This window comes from Pongo abelii, chromosome 2, assembly GCF_028885655.2.
Source record: "Pongo abelii isolate AG06213 chromosome 2, NHGRI_mPonAbe1-v2.0_pri, whole genome shotgun sequence".
NCBI classification, from domain to species: Eukaryota; Metazoa; Chordata; class Mammalia; order Primates; family Hominidae; genus Pongo; species Pongo abelii.
The window spans coordinates 81,397,027-81,418,199 of NC_085928.1; the positions used below are offsets into that span (position 1 = coordinate 81,397,027).

Consider the following 21,173-nt stretch of genomic DNA (forward strand, 5'->3'; position numbering starts at 1 on the left):
GTATTTTGTGATTTAGCAGATGCAATATATACTTCTTATAATGACAGCAGCACTGAACCGTGTTGTCTGTTTTTCTGTGTTGCAGTCCTGTGTGTGTGTGTGTTGCCAGACACATAATAAAGTACCTAGGAAATGCACAGCTCTAGTTTGCAAAGTGCTTTCAATTAGAATTTCCTCATGGATAGCATAGCTTGTTTCAGTTGATTCTCTGGCATTAATAATTTAAAAATATTAATGCTTGTGACCTACAGGAATGAGGTCCCATGGCAGATGTAAAGATTATTTCTTTTTTTTTTTTTTTGAGATGGAGTTTCACTCTTGTCACCCAGGCTGGAGTGCAATGGCACAATCTCGGCTTACTGCAACTTCCGCCTCCTGGGTTCAAGGGATTCTCCTGCCTCAGCCTCCTGAGTAGCTGGGATTATAGGCACACACCATCATGCCCAGCTAATTTTTGTATTTTTAGTAGAGACGGAGTTTCACCATCTTGGCCAGGCTAGTCTCGAACTCCTGACCTCAGGTGATCCACCCCCTCAGCCTCCCAAAGTGTTGGGATTACAGACGTGAGCCACGGCGCCCGGCCAAGATTCTTTGTAAAGAAGCTAACTTGGAATAGTTTAGTCACAGGCCTATCTCAAGGGACCTTTTGAGGGCTTTACTAAATCAAAGTTGGCATCAATTCATTGTCAATATTGAGTGCCTATTACTTGTAAGGCTCAGTATGGTCTAAAGCAGGCAGGCTTGGCCTTAGAATGTGAAACAAAGGAAGTAGGCAGTAATACCAGAGACAGTCAACTCTGTAATAGTGTAGAGCCTGGGCCTAGGAATCAGACTCACCTGGGTTTCAATTCCTATTGCACCACTTACTAGCTGTGAGATCCTGTGCAAGCCAAGGGAATATATAATGCCTACTTCATAGAGCGGCCAGGAGGGAGAATGAGATCATTGTAAAGGGTTTGCTGCAGTGCTGGCACATAGTAAGTGTTCAGTTAATGTTATCCCCTGTTACTATTAATTTTTTTTTCTGAATCCTAATGAAGTGTCAAGAATGTTTCCTTAGAATCATAAAACAGCTGGAGATTGAAAAGACTTTTGAAGTTTTCTGGTTATCTCCACTGTCCTGGGAGAGTACTTTCATCCCTTTTCCGCTGACACTTAAAACCACGGAATAAATACTACAACTGGATTATTCTAATTAGTGGTGGAATAACAGGAAACAACATGTGTGGAAAGGCCAAGGGAATATGTGGGGGAAGACGGAGACTAGTGGGAGAGGCACTGAGACAGTGTAAGGGGCACACTCCAAAGGGAGAAAATACAGGGAAGACAAATAGAAAAAAAGACAGAAAAGATGTCCTCAGACAAGTGTAAGGACAAGAGTGAGAAAAAGGAAAGAAGGGGAATACAGAGGGACCTTAATTTGTGAATGCAGTCACCGACACGGTTTAAGAGTCAAACGTTCTGAGTTCTAATCACTGTAAAATGCATGGTTATAAAACATACTGCTTAACCTCTCTGAGCCGTTTTCTTTAGAGTTTGCAGCGTAGATTAGATGAGATTAGTGGGACGGACGCTCTGTTAAAGAGAAAACTCTTCAAATAAGCCGTTAAGAATGAGAGAGAAAGCTGCAGAAAAAGAGAAGTGGAAAGAAAGGGAGGAAAGGGAAAGTGTAAGAGGAATTGTTCACAAGGCAGGTGAGAACTAAGGGAAACCACTGTAACGGTGCTGCTGTGGCTACTGCGGTGACTACTTCAGCACATCAAGCGTTGACAACTTGCCAAGTTCGTTATTAGAGTTCTACATGCACAATTTCATGCTCCCCTCACAGCATTTCTATGGGGCTAGGTTCTTGTATTTTCCGCGTTTTACAGAAGATATAGAGAGGTTTTGTAACTTTCCCAAGGTCTTACAACTGGGAAGTTGTGGCCAGGAAGGGATTCAAACGCACGTCTGTTTACCTGTCAAGCCAGTGCTGTTAAAATCATCTCTAAGAACCTTGAAAAAGGCTCGGTTGCTAGTCATCCCGTAGGTTCAACGCCGGCGCCCAGGCACCACTCGCCACGCCCTTTCTCCGCCCGGGGGTTTTGAAAGTTCCGCCTCTTCTCGAACGGCGTCCCGTCTCCATGGAGATCGGCGTGGGGCGAGACTTCCTGCCTCACGCGCGAGCACTTCCGCCTCGAGCCGGAAGCTCCGTCCTTCACAGCGAGAGTTCCTGCGCGTGGGGAGTTGGAGAGTTTGCGTGGCGGGAACGCGGCGGCAGTGAGAGCGAGCGGCGCCGGCTCTTGCGTCCGGTGCGGCGATGCTGACCCCGGCGTTCGACCTCAGCCAGGATCCGGACTGCCTGACTATCGCCATCCGCGTGCCCTACGCCCGGGTCTCCGAGTTCGACGTCTACTTCGAGGGGTCTGACTTCAAGTTCTACGCCAAGCCATACTTTCTCAGGCGAGTTCGGGGTGCCTGGCCGCAGGAAAGGCGCATTCGTTAGATAGCTGCTTTAGAGGGAGAATGCAAGGTCGAGGGAGCAGTGCTCGATTGCGCGAATACTTTTTCCGCAGCTTCTCTTGGTGCCAGGGAAGTGCCCTCTTCCAGGGGCGCGTTTTAGATGCTGCGGAAGCCCTTTTCCTTCTTGACCTTTCTTAAATCCCACATCAAAGGATTGCGGAATCACTTGAAAAAGTGACGTTAGAACCGTGTCACTTTCCCGTTTCTGCCCTGTCGCCCTACTTCTCGTCCCGTTCTGACTTGTTCTGTTCTTTCGTTTCACTCTGCGTTTGCTCTCCCAGTCTCTCCCTCCCTGGGAACGGCGCGCGCTGACATCTCCGTGACTTCCCAACCTGTCGGTCCTTTTAACTTTGTCCAGGCCGCCTTCTGTTGATCCATCTCTAGTCTGTCCGCTCCCTACTTCCTGAAATTCTTACCTTTTTTGTACCTCTTGACACCAAATTAGCCTAGTTCTCCTGCTTCCCCGCTGTCTGCTGCTCTTCTGTTTGGTTTTGCCCCTGAAGTGTGGTTGTTTCCCCCAAGTCTCCATGAGGGTCCGTCAGCACTTGATCTGTTTAAATTATTCTTGCAGAATCGTAACCTTGGTAGCAGCTAACACTGATAACTCGTAGTGTGGTGGACAAGCAGTTCCGTTAAGTGCTTTATGATGGTGTATCTCATTTAACTTTGACAGTGATCCTTAGGGATAAGCACTGCTATTAACCCCGTTCTACAGAACCCGCTGCTACATATTCATCCTAAAGTATTGCCAATCTCTTGTCCTTCTCTTTATCCATCCTCCTAATCTTTCTCAAGTGTAGCTGCAGCCTCTTTTCCCACCCAAGTACTTTTGTGGTATAAACCTTCTCCACCAGTCAAGGTGGTTTTTTCACTGTTGCTAAACCAGTTTTGCTCAGATTTCCCTTAGACCATATAACGTACGTATTGAATATATTGCAGTTTCCAGTTTTTTAATTCACTTATTTCTTTAGTTTATTTATTGAGTTTCAGTGTTGGGATTATTGTGCTGAACAAGACAAAGTCCTGCCCTCGTGTACTTTACATTGGGGAGAGGAAAACAATAAACTAACAGTGTACTTAATTGTGGCGAGTGCTATGAGGAGAAAGAAGTGCACTGATAGAGAATGAAAAGGGGCCCATGTTTTATAAAATGGTCGGGAAAAGCCTTTCTGGGGAGGCGATATTTAAGCCAAGATGTGAAGAATAGGAAGATTATGGTGGTAGCAAATATTTATTGAATTTTTACTCCAGGTTAGTGCTTTATACAGATTATCTCATTTGTTATTAGGACAGTGTTACAATGAAGTTTTATTATTTACCTGTTGCCGTGGATGGATTATTTGTGGGCACCCCCCCCCCCCCAGCTCTTGCCCCCAAATTCATACGTTAAAGGTCTAATTCCGGTGTCGCTTCTGCTTTATTGTATCATCAAAACAGTCCCAGAGCCTGCTGAATTTTAAGGGGAGGGGACATAGACCTTCATAGTTGGGAAGAGTGCTGTGAGATGGGCATTCTTTGATAATACAGTTTGCACCCATTGTGGTGGCTCACGCCTGTAATCCCAGCACTTTGGGAGGCCGAGGTGGGCAGATCACTTGAGGTCAGGAGTTTGAGACCGGCCTGACCAATATGGTTAAACCCCATCTCTACTAAAAATACAAAAAAATTATCTGGGCTTGGTGGCACGCGCTTGTAGTCCTAGCTACTTGGGAAGCTTGAGGTGAGAGAATCGCTTGAACCTGGGAGACGAAGGTTGCCGTGAGCAAGATTGCACTATCGCACTCCAGCCTGAGTAACAGAGCGAGACTCTGTCTAAAAAAAAAAAGAACATGCGGTTTGCTATACCAAGGATGAATAAAACCTGGTCCCTCTCCTTGAAGAATGGAGAGTGTAGTTGGGGAGGCACCATGTAAGCAAATATGATTTCCTATGCAGTAAGAATTTAACTCTAGGCTTATAGTTTAGGGGAAGGGAGCTGGTAATAATAGCTCACATTTTCTGAATGCTCACCAATTGTGCCAGCCACTAAGCTCTTTGCATTATCATTTCATGCTCATAGTAACGCTTGGATAGTTACTGTTATTTCCCGCCTTTACAGAAGAGGGATTTATGATTCTTGAAGAATAATTAACTTGTACAAGAAGGTTGTTACACATCTGGTAAATGGCAGATCTAGGAGTTAATTCAGATTCTGACACTAAAGTTAGCGTTTGTAACCATTATAACAAACTCATCCATAAACTGACCCCTTATTCTGGCTTAGAGGGATTTTCATTCTGAAAATGTATTGAAGCTTGATGAAACCTTGGGATTAAAGGTCCTGGGCCTTTTGGGACTGTCAGGTGTTTTTGTTTTTAATCATATTTAGTAGGAAACAAGGGGGAGGGCCTTAGGAGGAAAGGAAGCTCAAATTTCAAGTTTGGAATGATATGGAGTGGGCCTGATAATGCCCTTCTGATAAGTTTAAATTATCTAGGCAACATCAGGCAGCCATAGATGCTTTTTAAAATAGAAAAGTGACAATTAGATTCCTGTTTTAGAAAAATTATTTTGGGGCCTCAGTGGAAGACTGATTGAACTAGGGTAAAACTGGAAGCAGGGAAATCACTTCATTTCTTTTTTCTTTTTCTTTCTTTTTTTTTTTTTTGACACAGAATCTCACTCTGTCGCCCAGGCTGGAGTGCAGTGGTAAATGATCTCGGTTCACCACAACCTCCCCATCATGGGTTCAAGTGATTCTTCTGCCTCAGCCTCCTGAGTAGCTGGGGTTACAGGCGTGCACCACTATGCCTGGCTAATTTTGTATTTTTAGTAGAGATAGGGTTTCTCCATGTTGGCCATGGTGGTCTTGAACTCCTGACCTAAGGTGATCGACCCACCTCGGCCTCCCAAAGTGCTAGGATTACAGGCATAAGCCACCACGCCCAGCCAGTCACTTCATTTCTTTTAGTACAAAAGAGGGGTAAATCCCCACATAATAATGATGAATTTGACACTTTTGCTTTGTGCTTTTTTTTTAAAGTAGTAATTTGCCTGATAAAATCAATTGGTTTTGTGTTTCTTTATTGTTTCCCATTGAGTATCCCTTGTCTGTACAGATTGAGTGTCCCTTATCTGAAATTTCAGATTTTCTAGAGTTTTGGAATATTTGTGCATACATAATGAGATATCTTGGGGATGGAACTCAAGTTTAAACACAAAATTTATTTGTTTTATATTCACCTTATACATATAGCCAGAAGGTAGTTTTATATAATATTTTGAACACTTTTGTGTATGCAACCAAGTTTTGACTGCTTTTTGACTGTGACTCATCACATGAGGTCAAGTGTGGAGTTTTCCACTTTGTGGTGTCATGTTGGTGCTCAAAAAGTTTCAGATCTTGGAGCATTTCAGATTTTCAGATTAGGGATACTCAACTTGTATTATAACAATAGTGATAACTACTATTTATTATGGCTTTTCTTTTTCAGTATCTATTTTATTGGTGACTGGGGTATTCAAATAGAAAGATGAGTCATCTCTAATTTCTACTTTCTTAGTTGGGGAAAGAATCTAACTTATTTAGTTTATTAAAATGTGAAAGAAATACTGAGGAACTTTTTAAAAAAAGATTGATATATTTTGATGGTTAAATGTTTATAAGTATTGATGGCCACTTATGTTACGTTATAATTTAAGGACTTCATGAGACCTGTGTTAAATCTGCAGATTAACCCTTCCTGGAAGAATTGTAGAAAATGGAAGCGAGCAAGGGTCCTATGATGCAGATAAAGGTATTGTCTTTGGAATTTTTGTTAGTTTATTTCTTGGGATTTTTCACATTATTTACATAATAATCTTTCAAGATACCATGGGGACCTTTCGATGTCTTTCAAATACAATCTGTTCCTATCACTCTTTCTTGTTTCTTAGTGTCCAGTGCCTGTTATTGATGTTTTTTACCCCCTGCCAAGTCTTTTAAAGTATTTCACGATGTTCTTCAAAGTAAAGTTAACTACTCTAGTTCTGTTTCCCAGAGTACTTCACCTACATTTAGTAGACATTTAAAAGTAAAAATTAGAACATGTGAAATGATTGATCATAGAAAATGTAGATGACTTACGAGCTTATGAATGGAATCTTTCTGGTATAATTTTCAAACTTGAATGTTAATAACAGGTAGGTGAGAGGGAAACTATGCATGGGTGGCATTTAAAGGCTAATTGAATTTTCTCCTCATGATTGATAAGCCCTTCATTTCAGCTAGCCATGAACCCATTTATTTTTCCTTTATAGAAGCCACTGGCTTCCTTTGTCATCGGATTTAGAACACCTTGTGTAACTCTTGTGTATTTTATTCAATGAATATTGACCTCAGTGAACTAGGCTAAGTGTAGGGTATAGGGGGTGAGTTAAATGACAGAGATCTAACCCATAATGCAGTGTAATTAATGTGTAATGAAGTATAGTGAAACTGCCTTCCTAGGTAGTAAACCAGTTTTTAGTTATGGGTAAGTTGCATATTGAAACAAAATTATTAAATTTTAAAAGTACACAGGAGTTAAGGAAGATTGTTTATGCAGAGATATTTGGGCTGAGTTGTATTTGATATGTTGGAATTCAGTTCAGTACACTGAAAGGGGCAAAATGTTTTAAAATGTAAAAGTACTAAATAATGTAGTCAGTTCCCAGCGAAGCCTAAATAAGATTGATAAACTCAGTCAAGGAAAGAAAAGAAGTACATAGAATTTGAGTCTGCCATAGACTTTAGGGATAGCTCTTCTGACATGCCAGAAAACCTTATTAAGCCATAATTGTTGTATCTAAGATTCTGTGTATTTTTAAAACTGTTGCCATTCTCCATTGGATTAGGTATTCTGATTTTTTCCTCCTTTTCCAGAAGTCTAATTAGTAACTCCTGGTTAAATTCTAAGCTATTACATTCTTAGGCCATTGATTTTTAGAAGTTTTAACTTGGATTTTTAATATTACCAGCAGGTGAAGGTCATACTATATAAGACTAAAGTATTCTGTAGCTTTAACAGATTAATAATTTTTTTTTTTTTGAGACAGAATCTTGCTCTGTTGCCCAGGCTGGAGTGCGGTGGCTCGATCTTGGCTCACAGCAACCTCTTCCTCCTGGGTTCAAGCGATTCTCCTGCCTCAGCCTCCCGAGTAGCTGGGACTACAGGTGCACGTGCCACCACTCCCAGCTAATTTTTGTATTTTTTAGTAGAGATGGGGTTTCACCATGTTGGCCAGGATGGTGTCGATCTCTTGACCTCGTGATCCGCCTGCCTCGGCCTCCTGAAGTGCTGGGATTACAGGTGTGAGCCACCGTACCCAGCCAGATTAATAATTTTTTATAGAAATGACAGCTTCTGAGAAATCCTTGTTAAGAACCTTTTTCTGTCTTGACTTGTATTCACCAAATCTATGAGGGCATAGTTTTAGAGCTCTGTAAAATAGAATTATGTTTTACCAAGACATGTATTTCTCAGATATATTTGTGAAGTCTTTGACTATTTTATTTATTTTTTTCTTTTAATTAAAAAGATTTTATTATTATTTTCTGTAGAGATGGGGTCTTGCTATGTTGCCCAAGCTGGTCTTGAACTCCTGGGCTAAAATGATCCTCCTGCCTCAGACTGCCAGAGTATTGGGATTACTGGTGTGAGCTATTGTGCCCAGCTTTTTAAATATTTTAATCTAAGCATAAAACGAATTTATCTTTAAGGAATTTTTACCATTCGCCTGCCCAAAGAAACCCCTGGCCAGCATTTTGAGGGGCTGAACATGTTAACTGCTCTTCTGGCACCAAGAAAATCCAGGACAGCAAAACCACTTGTGGAAGAAATAGGTATGTTTATTGCAGTTGGGAGGAAATTAAGATAAATAGAAATACTTGGAATGCTGTGTATTTGTAGGGGAAATGGGATATAGTGAATAGGAAATTGAAGAAAATACTTCAGGTATGAGGTGGTCATGTGAAAACATGAAAATAGCTTCTTTGGTGATATAATTAAGATGTTAAAAATCCTATTGAACCAGATCACTCACATTTTTGGACCAATTGAAACAGCATTTTGTGGTTGGCAAAATATTAGCATCTTGAGCTAAGATCAGAAGTATACAGTTCAGTGAGTTATATAAAACAGGGGTCCCCAACCCTCAGGTTGCAGACCAGTACTGATCCATGGCCCGTTAGGAACCTGGCTGCACAACAGAAGGTGAGCGGAGGGCCAGGAGTATTACTGCCTGAGCTCTGGCTCTTGTCAGATCAGATTAGATTCTCATAGGAGCATGAACTTACTGTGAACTGTGCCTGCAAAGGGTCTAGGTTGTGTGCTCCCTATGAGAATCTAAAGCCTGATGATCTGAGGTGGAACAGTTTCATCCCCCAAAACTGTTTACCTCTGTGATCTGTGGAAAAGTTGTCTTCCACAAATCCAGTCTCTGGTGCCAAAAAGTTTGGGAGCCACCGATGTAAAGTAAACACCACCTCTGTCAAGAAATGGAGCATTTCGAACACCTGAAGAATACCATCCTGTATTCTTCCATTAATTTGCCCTCTCTCCAGGGTAACCACTATCCTCTGTTTTGGCTGTTTTTGCGTTGCATATATAGGTCATACAGTATGTGTTCTTTTTGTCTGGCTGCTTTCACTTAACATTATTTTTGTGAGATTTATTCATATTCTAGCTGAGATTCGTTTGCTTTCATTGCTATGTAATATTCCGTTGTATGAATATACCACATTTTTGGTTGTTTTTTTTTTTGCTCTCACGAATAGCGGAGGTATGAATATTCTTTTGGTACATTTGGTACATGTCTTTTGGTGCATCTATGTGGGCATTTTTTCCTATACTTTTTCTTCCCCTAAATGTACTTAAATCCAATACTTAAAAAAAATTAAAATTTAACACATTCAGGTGCTTCTGAGATTCCTGAGGAAGTAGTTGACGATGAAGAGTTTGATTGGGAAATTGAGCAGACACCCTATGAAGAGGTATCAGAAAGTGATTTGAATCCGCAGTGCCACTATGGATTTGGAAACTTACGATCAGGAGTGTTGCAGCGGTTACAGGTATGTTGTCTTTCTGAAAGATCTTGATCTGTAGGGTTTTTCCATTTGGATATTTTAATTTCAGTTATACTTACACTTGGTAGTTTTTAAAAATAATATTACAGGAAGTGATTGTATTTAAAGCACTTAGCACAGCTAAAGTACATAGATGTTCATTCCCTTCCATTTCATTGGCTGTTCTGCCTAACGGTACTGCTCTTACAGACACCCCGTGGCTTTCTTTTTTCTCTTCTTTATTCAATATTCTAGACATGAAGTTTCCCAAGTACAAAACAGGACTCTTCTCTCATATTTCCTGCAAAGCTTTATGTTTTATACTTCTGAAATATGAGATCATGTACTTACGGCATGATGTCTCTTCTTTTCTGTATATAAATGAAATAGAATGTTGCTGGTGAGAATGAGATTGTGTGTTTTGATGAAATTGTCTAATTCTTGGTGTATAGGAGGCACGATTGTCTATTCTTTTTTTATGAGACAGAGTCTTACCCTGTCGCCAAAGATGGAGTGCAGTGCAGTGGCACGATCTCGGCTGATGGCAGCCTCTGCCTCTAGGGTTCAAGCAATTCTTCTGCCTTAGCCTCCTGAGTAGCTGGGATTACAGGTGCCCACCACCACACCTGGCTAGTTTTTTGTATTTTTAGCAGAGATGGGGTTTTACCATGTTGGCCAGGATGGTCTCAAACTCAAGTGATTTGCCTGTCTTGGCCTCCCAAAGTTCTGGGATTACAGGCATGAGCCATTGTGACCAGCCCATTGTTTATTTATTCTTTTTTTTTTTTTTTTTAAGACAGAGTCTCACTTTGCTGGAGTGCAGTGGCATGATCTTGGCTCACTGCAACCTTTGCCTCCCGGGTCCAGGCGATTCTCCTGCCTCAGCCTCCCAGGTAGCTGGGATTACAGGTGCCCATCACCACGCCTGGCTAATTTTTCTATTTTTAGTAGAGACGGAGTTTTGCCATGTTGGCCAAATTAGCCGGATGTGGTGGTGCGTGTAATCCCAGCAGTTTGGGAGGCCGAGGCGGGCAGATCATGAGATCAGATCGCGACCATCCTGGCTAACATGGTGAAACCCCGTCTCTACTAAAAATACAAAAAATTAGCCAGGCATAGTGGCATCCACCTGTAGTCCCAGCTACTCGGGAGGCTGAGGCAGGAGAATCCCTTGAACCCGGGAAGCGGAGGTTGCAGTGAGCTGAGATCGTGCCACTGCACTCCAGCCTGGGCAACAGAGTGAGACTCTGTCTCAAAAAACAGACAAAACAAAACAAAACTTGTTTAGAATGTGGTTTATTATCTTAAGACATATCTGAATTTACCAAGGAGAGGGAAAAGACCTAGGTTCTGGTCCCGCTCCTACCTCTGTTTAGATTTGGGATACTAGGCCAGTTATTTGACCACAAGTAAGTTTTGTCTCCTCTTTGGAAAGTGGGGATAAATTTGCCCACCTGCTTTATAAGGCTGTCTTGAAAATTTAAAAAGATAATGCATATGAAAACTCTTTGGAAAGTGTAGAATGCTGTAAAGACTCCTGCCTTTGAAAAATATAAAATGCTTTCAAAATTCCTTAAAGGGAACAAAATTGAGATTTACTTAGGAGCAAATAATGCTGGTGAAATAGCCTTCCTTCTAAAAACTTAGTTGTGAGTTGCCCATATTCTCTGCTTGATCACAATCGCTGGGGATCTCAGAGGTAATTAGAATAGAGTCAGTTTTGTCTGTAGCAGGAACTACAGTGAATGGCCCTCAGTTGTTGGCCAAGAGATAGTTTGTGGTCAGGCTATTTCGGGCTTGCCAATCTAACGCTATACATGAATGATAATAAATGTCACACAGGCTAAGTACGGATTTTACATTTAGATTACAAGTGCTTCTTGAGGCCAGGGATTTGTTACTTAATTGTTGCTGCTGTTTACGGAAAATCCTTTTGAAAGATTTCTGACAGGTTGCTGAGATGTTGTAGGAATGCCATAATATGAGCCTAGAATGAGTCCCTTTTAGGTCAGAAATTCTTGGATCTTGAAAATGTTCACTTAATAATTTAGTGTTTTTTTTTTTTTTTTAAGCCAGTATACTTTCTATCTTTTTGGATGTCTTAACTAATGTATCAAATACCTAGATATCCATTACTTAGGTTAAAAACATTAAACATTAACCAATATAGTTGACTCTTGTCTAATCCCTTTTTGTTTACATCCCTCCATTTCCCATCAGAAATAAACTACTGTGGCTGGGTGTGGTGGCTCACCCCTGTAATTCCAGCACTTTGGGAGGCTGAGGCAGGCAGGTCAGGAGTTTGAGACCAGTCTAGCCAACATGGCAAAACCCTGTCTCTACTTAAAAATACAAAAATTAGCTGAGTGTGGTGGCGCATGCCTGTAATCCCAGCCATTTCGGAGGCTGGCAGGAGAATCGCTTGAACCCAGGAGGCAGAGGTTGCAGGGAGCCGAGATTGCGCCACTGCGCTCCATCCAGTCTGGGTGACAGAGTGAGACTACATCTCAAAAAAATAAAAAAGGAAATGAACCACTGAATTTAATGTTTATTATTCTAAGCGTTTAAAATGGCTTAATTGTCTAAAATCATTAAACTCTTCTTCAAATTTTAATTGCATGAGCATTGCTTTTCTAAACAATTTGAATGCATATTCCCTAATGTAGGGGAAAAACAGCTGAGGATTTGGGAAAACTCTAAGGGTTTTATAACGTAAATAGTATACTACGTGTAGTACAGGTTTATAACCCCATATGTGCAATACTGGGATCACACAAAGTTCTGAAAGCTAAAAGTTAAAATATTTAATTTGGTGGCAAAACTTAACCTGAACCGATACAGGTTTATAAATCCCACTTAGTGTACATATTCAAAAATTTCCTGTAGAAGTAGTGTTTGGATATGGGCGCTGCCCCAGACATCTTAGAGGGTATTACATAAAGTATGGTGTGCGCACCATGTTACCTTTCTAAACTCTGAAAGAGTGAATCCTGAAGCTCACCTTGCTCCAGGGGGTTTGGATAGCACTGTGCTGAGCACTTTGTGTGCAGCAACCAGACTTTTAGAAATCAAGTGTAAACCCAAGATTCCAAAAATTCAAATGTATCCTCTTGAAGATATTAAGGTAGATAGGTTTTATGAAATATTGCTGCAGAAATCTTGCATAATTGGTTAATTACTTGTAGAGTTCTTCTTTATTCACAGCTGCTGTTTATGGCAGCCATAACAAGTGATTCAAAACTGAGTGATCACATAAGGTTAATAATATGACCCTATTTCTATGAGTAAAGCAGCTAGAAGAAACTGAAATGATGATCACAAATAAGAGATTTTAGAACATCTTTTCTAATTTAAAATGATTTTGAAAACTTACCATTTTCTCAAATAGTATTTTCTCACAAGTTTATTTTTTCTAGTTCTGCTTGTAGATGAAGAGATGTCCATACAGCTTCATTGACTACTCATACAAGTATTTTTACAGCTTTTTCCTCCCCCGTAGATGAAAAATGGCTTTTTTGTTTCTAAAAATAAAAGCAATACATATTTATTATAAAAATATAATACAAAGAAGAAAGTAAAAAGTTATTCATAATTTCAACACTCAGGGATCTTTTCTTCATTGAATAATTTAGCCCTTTACAGAGGTCTTTCATATTTTTTTGCCTCCAGCTTTTTAGACAGGATTTGCTTGTAAACATCTATATTTTATACTGATAATAAGAAAATAAAATATTTTTGCTGAAACAAATTCTCTTTGAACATTCCTCCCTCCAGTCCGCATACACAGAGATATATTCTTCCTACCCCCAGTCTTTTTTCCTTTCTGAAATTGCTGCCAGCCACCAGGGTGCCTTTGGAAAACTGCCCTAGCTGCTCAAAGTCAGGACTTCACAACAAGCTTCTGGCAGTGGTGGCTGCCAGCAGCAACAATCCTAGAGTCTCTGGGCGCCAACCCAGCAAGCTCCTGGGACTGCTGCTGCCAGCGCTGCAGGACGCCAGGCTTGCTGGCCCTGTCCTTCTTTTGGCTACACGGGGACCTGAGGCCATTGTTTCTGCGAGACCCACTAGCCAGATGTGTTCATTGTTCTTTATTTTCTTTCTGGATTGTCTCTGCCTAACCTATGCCTAAACTTCCATAAACTTAATTTAAATCCTACCTGACCTTTTCTTGGCAATGTCTATCTTTAAATAGCTCTGATAACTAGTGGCTATAGCAGTTGTTTGAAAGAAAAAGGAACCTTTTTTTTCCTGCTGTAGTTGAACACTTCTCATCCTCTTTCTTCCCTTTGATTGATTAATGCCTTCTACTTCTAAACCGCAAGCTACCTTTGCTTTTAGTTTGTTTCTGTTTCTTTTTTTAGAGTCCAGCTTGAACAGGGCTGCTGCATGTGACTGTGCATAGAACAATCCTGGGTGGGGCTTGCACTGCTCTGAACACTCATGTTCTGCTGTGCACATGTTGCATGACTATAGTGGAGGCCCTGAATCTGGAGGCCAGGGGGAGGAGGAGAGAGGAAAAAGAGCTGCTTTTTTTTTTTCTTGAGACGGAGTCTTGCTTTGTTGCCCAGGCTGGAGTGCAGTGGTGTGATCTTGGCTCACTGCAAGCTCTGCCTCCCGGGTTCACCCCATTCTCTTGCCTCAGCCTCCCAAGTAGCTGGGACTACAGGTGCCTGCCACCACAACCGGCTAATTTTTTGTATTTTTAGTAGAGACGGGGTTTCACCGTGTTAGTCAGGATGGTCTTGATCTCCTGACCTCATGATCTGCCTGCCTCGGCCTCCCAAAGTGCTGGGATTACAGGCATGAGCCACCATGCCCGGCCAAGAGCTGCTTTCTTATTGGTCAGTTCTCCTTCCCATGAGAGTAGAGACCTGGCCTGTGTGTTTATTACTGGATTTCCACTTTGACACCCAGAACAGTTTCTACTCCATAGCAGGCCCTCTAGCACTATTTGCAGAATAGATGATTTAATATTGGACACCAGGCACAGTGATGGGGATACAGTGAAGAAGATGATAGATGAGATCTCTACCCTCAGAGAACATTCTAGTGAGGAGATGGACAGTAATTATGTAAACACATAACAAGTAAACAGGATAATGACAGATAGTTACAGGTAAAGGGAAAGGATGGGGTGAGGTGAAAGACTGGGGGTATTACTTTGGCTAGGATGCCCAGAGAAGACTCCTTTGAGAAGGTGACATTTGCAGAGTTCTCAATGATGAGAAGGATACTGTAAGTGCAGAGGCTCAGGATTGGAATTGATTGACGTTATCTAGAAATGGAAAGAACAGTGAGTGGCTTGAGCGTATTTGAGCCAGAAGAGGATGGTGAACATGGGGTTGAAGAACAACGAGATGGGCTAGATTGTGCAGAGCTGTGCTCACAATCTGGGGCTACTCTCAGCGCAGTTAGAGTTTTTAAATTTCTGGGGTTATGTCAGTCCATTTACCCTCTGAAATGTAGAGTTATCTACAGAGACTCACAGGTTATACCCCATTTATGACTTTATTTCTGGTCAAGGTGAAATAATGAAGCAGAACATGTAAGTCTGTGTTTTAAAATTGCTATTAGCAAGTGAGGAAGTAGAGGTGGAGGGGAGGCTTTGTACTCAGTAGGGAGTTTGCCAGTGGGTAACAGGGAGCAGCAGTGGAAGAGGGAGACAGAGAGAAAGGAGACTGACATTATTGAATGTATTGAGGCCTCTGCTTGTTCCTTACTTGTATTATCTCATTTAATCCTCACAACAGCCTGTAGTACAGAAAACTGTCCCCTTCCCCAAAAAAATGTCCTTGTGCTTCTCCCCAGAATATGTTACATTATGTTGCAAAAGGTATTTTGCAGATTTGGTTATGTGGAAGATGTTGAGATGGGGAGAGTATCCTGGATACTCTGTCTCAAAAAAAAAAAAAAAAAGAAGCTGATGGAGGAATGGTATTATGATGTGGGGCTGCAAACCAAGGAATGAGGACAGCTTCTAAGATGGAATGGACAAACAGTCTCTCCTAGAACCTCTAGAAAGGAGTGCAGCCCTTGATTTTAGCTCAGGGAGACTGATTTTGGCCTTCTGACTTCCAGAAATGTAAGATAATAAATGTGCATTGTGTTAAGCCCAAGTTTGTGCAAGTTTGTTATAGCACAGGAAGCAAAGAGGAAACTAATACCTAGTGCTGTGATAGAGATGTTACTGGACTTGACAGTAAGAAAGCTGAGGTTCAGAGAGTCTGCATGATTACACTGGAACTGAGATGTAGATCCAGAACTTTTTTGAGCACCAGCATGACACTCAAAGGAAAATACTACATAATAGTATTTCAATAGGATATAGTATAATATATTCTAATTCTCCAAAAAGTAAATTGCAAAGGAACTTTTGGAATGTAAATTTTTCTAAGTTTGGAGACAGCCAGTAATCTGGTTTTTGCCCAGAATGTTTGTACTTGACAACATTAAGATGTTCTGGATGTTCCAGTGACGACTTCTTCTTTTATTTTTTTTGAGACGGAGTCTTGCTCTATTGCCCAAGCTGGAGTGCAGTGGCACGATCTCATCTCACTGCAACCTCCACTTTCTGGGTTCAAAGAATTCTCCTGCCTCAGCCTCCTGAGTAGCTGGGATTACAGGTGCACGCCACCACACCTGGCTAATTTTTGTGTTTTTTAGTAGAGATGGGGTTTCGCCATGTTGGCCAGACTGGTCTTGAACTCCTGACCTCAGGTGATCTGCCCGCCTTGGCCTCCCAAAGTGCTGGGATTACAGGCATGAGCCACTGGGCCCAGCCTGTTCCGGTGACTTCTAAAAAGGTCTCTGGACCCTCTTTATTATATTAGTATGTGCTTAGATGAAATATTATTGATACTGCTTAAGCTAAATGGATTGTGATAGGGATGAGTGAATTTTAAAATTATTATATGGAAATTTTGATTCTTTGGAGAGGCTCTATCCTATCTCTAACTGATTCAGCATTGCTCACGTTTGTTGCAGTGGTTTTTGCATTACACCATCAACTTTTATACCTGCCTGTTAGGCACCAGCCTATAAGTCTGTTTGTAAATGTCTTAACAGTTTGCTTTCTCAACTCTCTAAGTTATTTCCCTTGATTTCTTTTCAGCTAATATTCTTTAAGCATCTTCTAGTTTCTGTACTTCTCACTTGTGGTTGGTAGCATGAGTAGTGAGACAGAAGAAAGAAAAAAAGACATAGTTTTAGGAGTATTTCACATTGTATAAGGTTTCTTTGCTTCGCAATTCTGATGAAAAGAATAAAGACCATATGGCATCCTAGGCAGTTTTCCTAATGTCCGTTTATTCTGTAGGATTTGGCTTGGGAAACATGTTCCGTATCAGTATGTATGCATCTAGGCAAAGGCAATGACAGGAAAACTGATTCTTAGGATTCGACTTTTACATTTTTCAATGGAAAGTCATATACTGTGCATCAAAATTGCCCATAAAAATTCTATCTATCTATCTATCTATCTATCTGTCTGTCTATCTATCTATCTGTCTGTCTATCTATCTATCTATCTATCTATCTAATCTATCTAATCTAATCTATCTATCTATCTATCTCTGATAGAGCCTGGCTCTGTCGCCCAGGCTGGAGTGCAGTGGCTTGATCTTGGCTCACTGCAGCCTCCATCTCCTGGGCTCAAGCCATCCCCCCACCTCAGCCTCCCGAGTAGCTGGGACTACAAGCGTGAGCCACCACGCCTGGCTAATTTTTGTATTTTTTGTAGAGATGGGGTTTCTCCATGTTGCCCAGGATGGTTCGAACTCCTGGGCTCAAACAGTCTGCCCATCTTGGCCTCCCAAAGTGCTGGGATTACAGGAGTGAGCCACCACACCCAGCTTGTATGTAGTCTTTTACAGGATCTGAAATCTGAAATGGTCCAAAATCCAAAACTTTTTGAGCACAAACATGGCACTCAAAGGAAATACTCTTTGGAGCATTTCGCATTTGGGATTATTGGAATAGGGCTGCTTAACTGGTATAATGCAAGTATTCCAAAATTTAGAAATATTCAAGATCCAAAACACTCTGTTCCCAAGCATTTCATATAAGGGATATTCAATCTGTATGGTAATGCTTCTTTAGACCAGCTGAGCTAGACTATAGGAAAAAAGAAGAGACTGTGTAGATGTCTGAAAATCAGCCACTCTACGTTTAATAACTTTCCAATCTCTAGGTGTAAATGGGGAAATGGATGTTGAGTTAAATGTTCCTGCCTACTTGTAGGGGTTTATTCCATTCTATTTTTTATGTTAAACTTTTATAGCCTTAATATCTGTCAGTCAGCTTGTTTGTTGTAAGGATTAAATGAGATAATTTATGAGAAGGATCTCACAGGCCCTACCAAGTAGTAGGTGCTTAAATATTTATTGGATTTGAATCTAAATGTCACAGATGATGTCATGGTTTACTGATCAGTTAGGTTATTCCTGTTCTTTGGCATTTTGTACAAAATTTGAGTTTTAAATGCTAAAAATAGGAGATAGCAATTATTCTTTCTTTTCTGGGTGTCCTCAGGATGAATTGAGTGATGTTATTGATGTTAAGGATCCAGATTTCACCTCTGCAGCTGAACGAAGACAGAAGCGCCTAGCCGCTGAGCTGGCCAAGTTTGATCCTGATCATTATCTGTGAGTAATGGGATTTTTGAGGATTAAATAATTTACTTGACATTTATTTTAAAATTTTTGAGTGTCTTTTAAACTCTGCTAGGGATGTGCATTTTGGATTCCAGAAATTATTGATGACTGAAGACCTTAATGGACATTTGAATTAACCTACAACGGTTGTACCTCTGTAATCTTTGTAAGATGTTGCCTCTTATATCTCAAGTTGTTCATCTTAGCAACAGAGAACTCTTCTAACATACTTTTTAGTTTTTTTCTCGCCAGGCTTAAAAATGTAATAATTCATGAGACTATTACACTCCTTTTACGTAGACTTTTGGATGTGATTAATGGTATGCATAAATGAAAATATGTTTCAGTTTCTTTAAGAATTTAAATGTACCTGTACCACATTTCTTGGCTGATCCCAGGATCTTCCTAATACTTTCATCCACTAGTCCTTGTTATCAGTGATATGTTTCCAATGAACAAATAATTATTCTTTGTGGTAGAGAATAAATAGAATCTAATTTGAAGTTTTGCTGTATTTCCCACTGGCATTAATTGTGTTTTTGGCTATAATGTATCTCCATCAGGCTTAAATTTGCATAAAGAACTTATCTAATTAACAGATAGGTACATGATGACTTGAGAGATTGTGATACCTCCCACTGGCCAGGATAGCAGCATTTCTTCCAAGGATTGTCACTTGACCTCTCTTGGACATGTGGCTCTACTAGGATGCATGGAGAATGAGGGGGTTTTATGTTGATGTAGACCTTAATTATTAATTCTGGGTCAAGATTTTCTAAACTGTTAAATATGTAGCTATAATCATCATATCTCCTTATATTGGTATAGTACCTGCAGGTTATAAAGTGCACTCATGTGATTATTCAGTTTTCACAACAGATGAGGAGAGGAGTTTAAGGGACTTGCTCAAGGTCACACTACTACTAAGTGGCTTGGCCAAGACTTGAAAAGAGTCTCTCCATTTGTCATTTTGTATATCCTTTTCATGTACACTATTTCAGTTTAACTGCTGTAGCTCTTGTGATTAACATTCTATCTCCTGTGACACAGTAGGATACTAATTGGAATGGCAGGGATATATCTTGTGATGTGCAAATGGAATGAGTGATGTGTAATGGTAAATGGTTGAACTGTTCAACATTCTAAGGGAAACTGGGTAAGAGCAGGGTATGTTACATTTTGGAGGACATCTGAGAGATTCAACTCCATTTACATTGCTGTTTCTAATTACCTTTATCTCTCCAATTGTGGTTTTAAAGGTCCACTGAAGAGTAATTTGAAGAAACCCATTTAAAATCATGCTGAATATTTAAAGTGGAAATTTCATTGTCAGCAAATTTCTAAGGCTAGCATAAAAACAGAATAAGCTTTACAAGACTGAAATTTCAAGTGGGAGGGAGCTTAATTAGAAGAACTGCCTATCTCTTCTCTTCTAAAACTAGAAGAATAAGTATGGCCTGAGAGAATTAGGAAATTGGAATTTATAGTTAGCAATGTGATATTATAAGCAGCCCTTATTTTTCTCCATCTTCTGTGTGTCTTTATCCAGAAGCTCATTTTCTTTAATACTATGCATGAAATATTCTTTCCACTTCTCAAAGAACAGTTCTTACAGGAATGGTTTAAATTTAGTTATGGGCTAAGTGAGGAGAGTGGGAGTCATGAGGTAAAGATTCTTTGTGACTTTTCTGATAGCAGTAAGACTTTGGCTCAGTGTAATTTTTGTGTTACTTACTACTCACTATTTATATTAGCTGACTGACTCACCCGAATGTATTAATATTAAATGAAATGCAACTAAAATTCTTTTAAATTTTTATTTAAAAATTCTTTTTTTTTAGCTCAGTGCTTTTTTTTCTTGTTGTTAGTGGTTAAAACAGCAGAGAAAAAAAGGCTCACTTTAAATTACTATCTACCATGCAGATAATACATTGTAATATACACATGTAATACACAATGTATATAATATTAGCATAATATTACCTGACTCACCCAAATGTATTAATATTAAATGAAATGCACCTAAAATTCTTTTAAATTTTTAATTAAAATTTTTTTTAGCTCAGTGCTTTTTTTGTTGTTGTTGTTAGTGGTTAAAAGAGTGGAGAAAAAAAAGGCTCACTTTAAATTACTATCACCATGCAGATAATACATTGTAATATACACATGTAATACATAATGTATATAATATTAGCATAATCAATAATGTATATAATATTAGCATAATATTACCTATTTGTAAGTTGTTTGACTTGTCTTTACAAGTCATAGTGTTTCCTCATGTTGTCAGGATTTGGGGGGCTTTAGGAAAACGAATTTTAATTTCAGCCTAAGCAGAACACAGTGAAGTCAGTTGATTGTAAAGAAAAATTTATACATTTCAAAGGCACATATATGATTTTAGATTGTTATTTAAAAGTCTTTTATTGTAAAATCTGGATGTTATTTTGGTATAATCTGTTTTTTTTTTTTTTTTGGCATGTTTTGCAGCCCACTATAGTGCTAGGCATATAATAGATGATCCATAAATGTTTATTGTTTTTTATTCATTTCTTATTTGTAATTCCTTTGGGGTATTATTTTTACACTAAAATATGTTGACAGCATCTTGAAGCATTTCTTATATTATAGCCAAGTATTATTATTGCTTATTATTATAGCCAAGTATTCATATTTCTCTTGCTGAGAGTGTTTGGTTTTCTTCTTCCCAAATGGTTTTTTAATTGTTGGCATACATTTTACATTAACCAGTTCATAAAATCTTGCCTGTTTCTTTGGGAGAAAACACAAGAATTTAGTCAGTATTCTGAACATCTGTGAGATAAGAAAAGGGACAAAAATGATCTTATACCATTTGTTGTACCATTTTAAATTGTGATAATTTTTCATTACTCTAAACTTGTGAAAAAAGATGGTATATTAATTAAGTTCTTGGGTTTATTGAGTAGATATTAGGA

General features: G+C 39.7%; 1 protein-coding gene and 1 long non-coding RNA gene across 3 annotated transcripts in view; one reads left to right on the top strand and one right to left on the bottom strand.

Moving 5' to 3' along the window:
• LOC129058551 (uncharacterized) overlaps positions 1-2,206 on the bottom strand; it is a 38,279-nt gene extending 36,073 nt beyond the window's left edge. The window contains exon 1 of the long non-coding RNA XR_008523721.1: positions 1,959-2,206. This is a non-coding gene — a long non-coding RNA (uncharacterized LOC129058551). The remainder of the gene's footprint in view (positions 1-1,958) is intronic.
• SHQ1 (SHQ1, H/ACA ribonucleoprotein assembly factor) overlaps positions 2,166-21,173 on the top strand; it is a 103,761-nt gene continuing 84,753 nt past the window's right edge. Inside the window, exons 1-5 of one of the 2 annotated variants that reach the window (XM_003780325.5) lie at positions 2,166-2,442; positions 6,214-6,278; positions 8,222-8,344; positions 9,417-9,571; positions 18,095-18,207. In XM_003780325.5, the coding sequence (XP_003780373.3) occupies positions 2,300-2,442; positions 6,214-6,278; positions 8,222-8,344; positions 9,417-9,571; positions 18,095-18,207 (599 nt within the window). In that variant the 5' untranslated portion in view covers positions 2,166-2,299. The remainder of the gene's footprint in view (positions 2,443-6,213; positions 6,279-8,221; positions 8,345-9,416; positions 9,572-18,094; positions 18,208-21,173) is intronic. The other variant, XM_054551887.2, reaches the window with a different exon arrangement.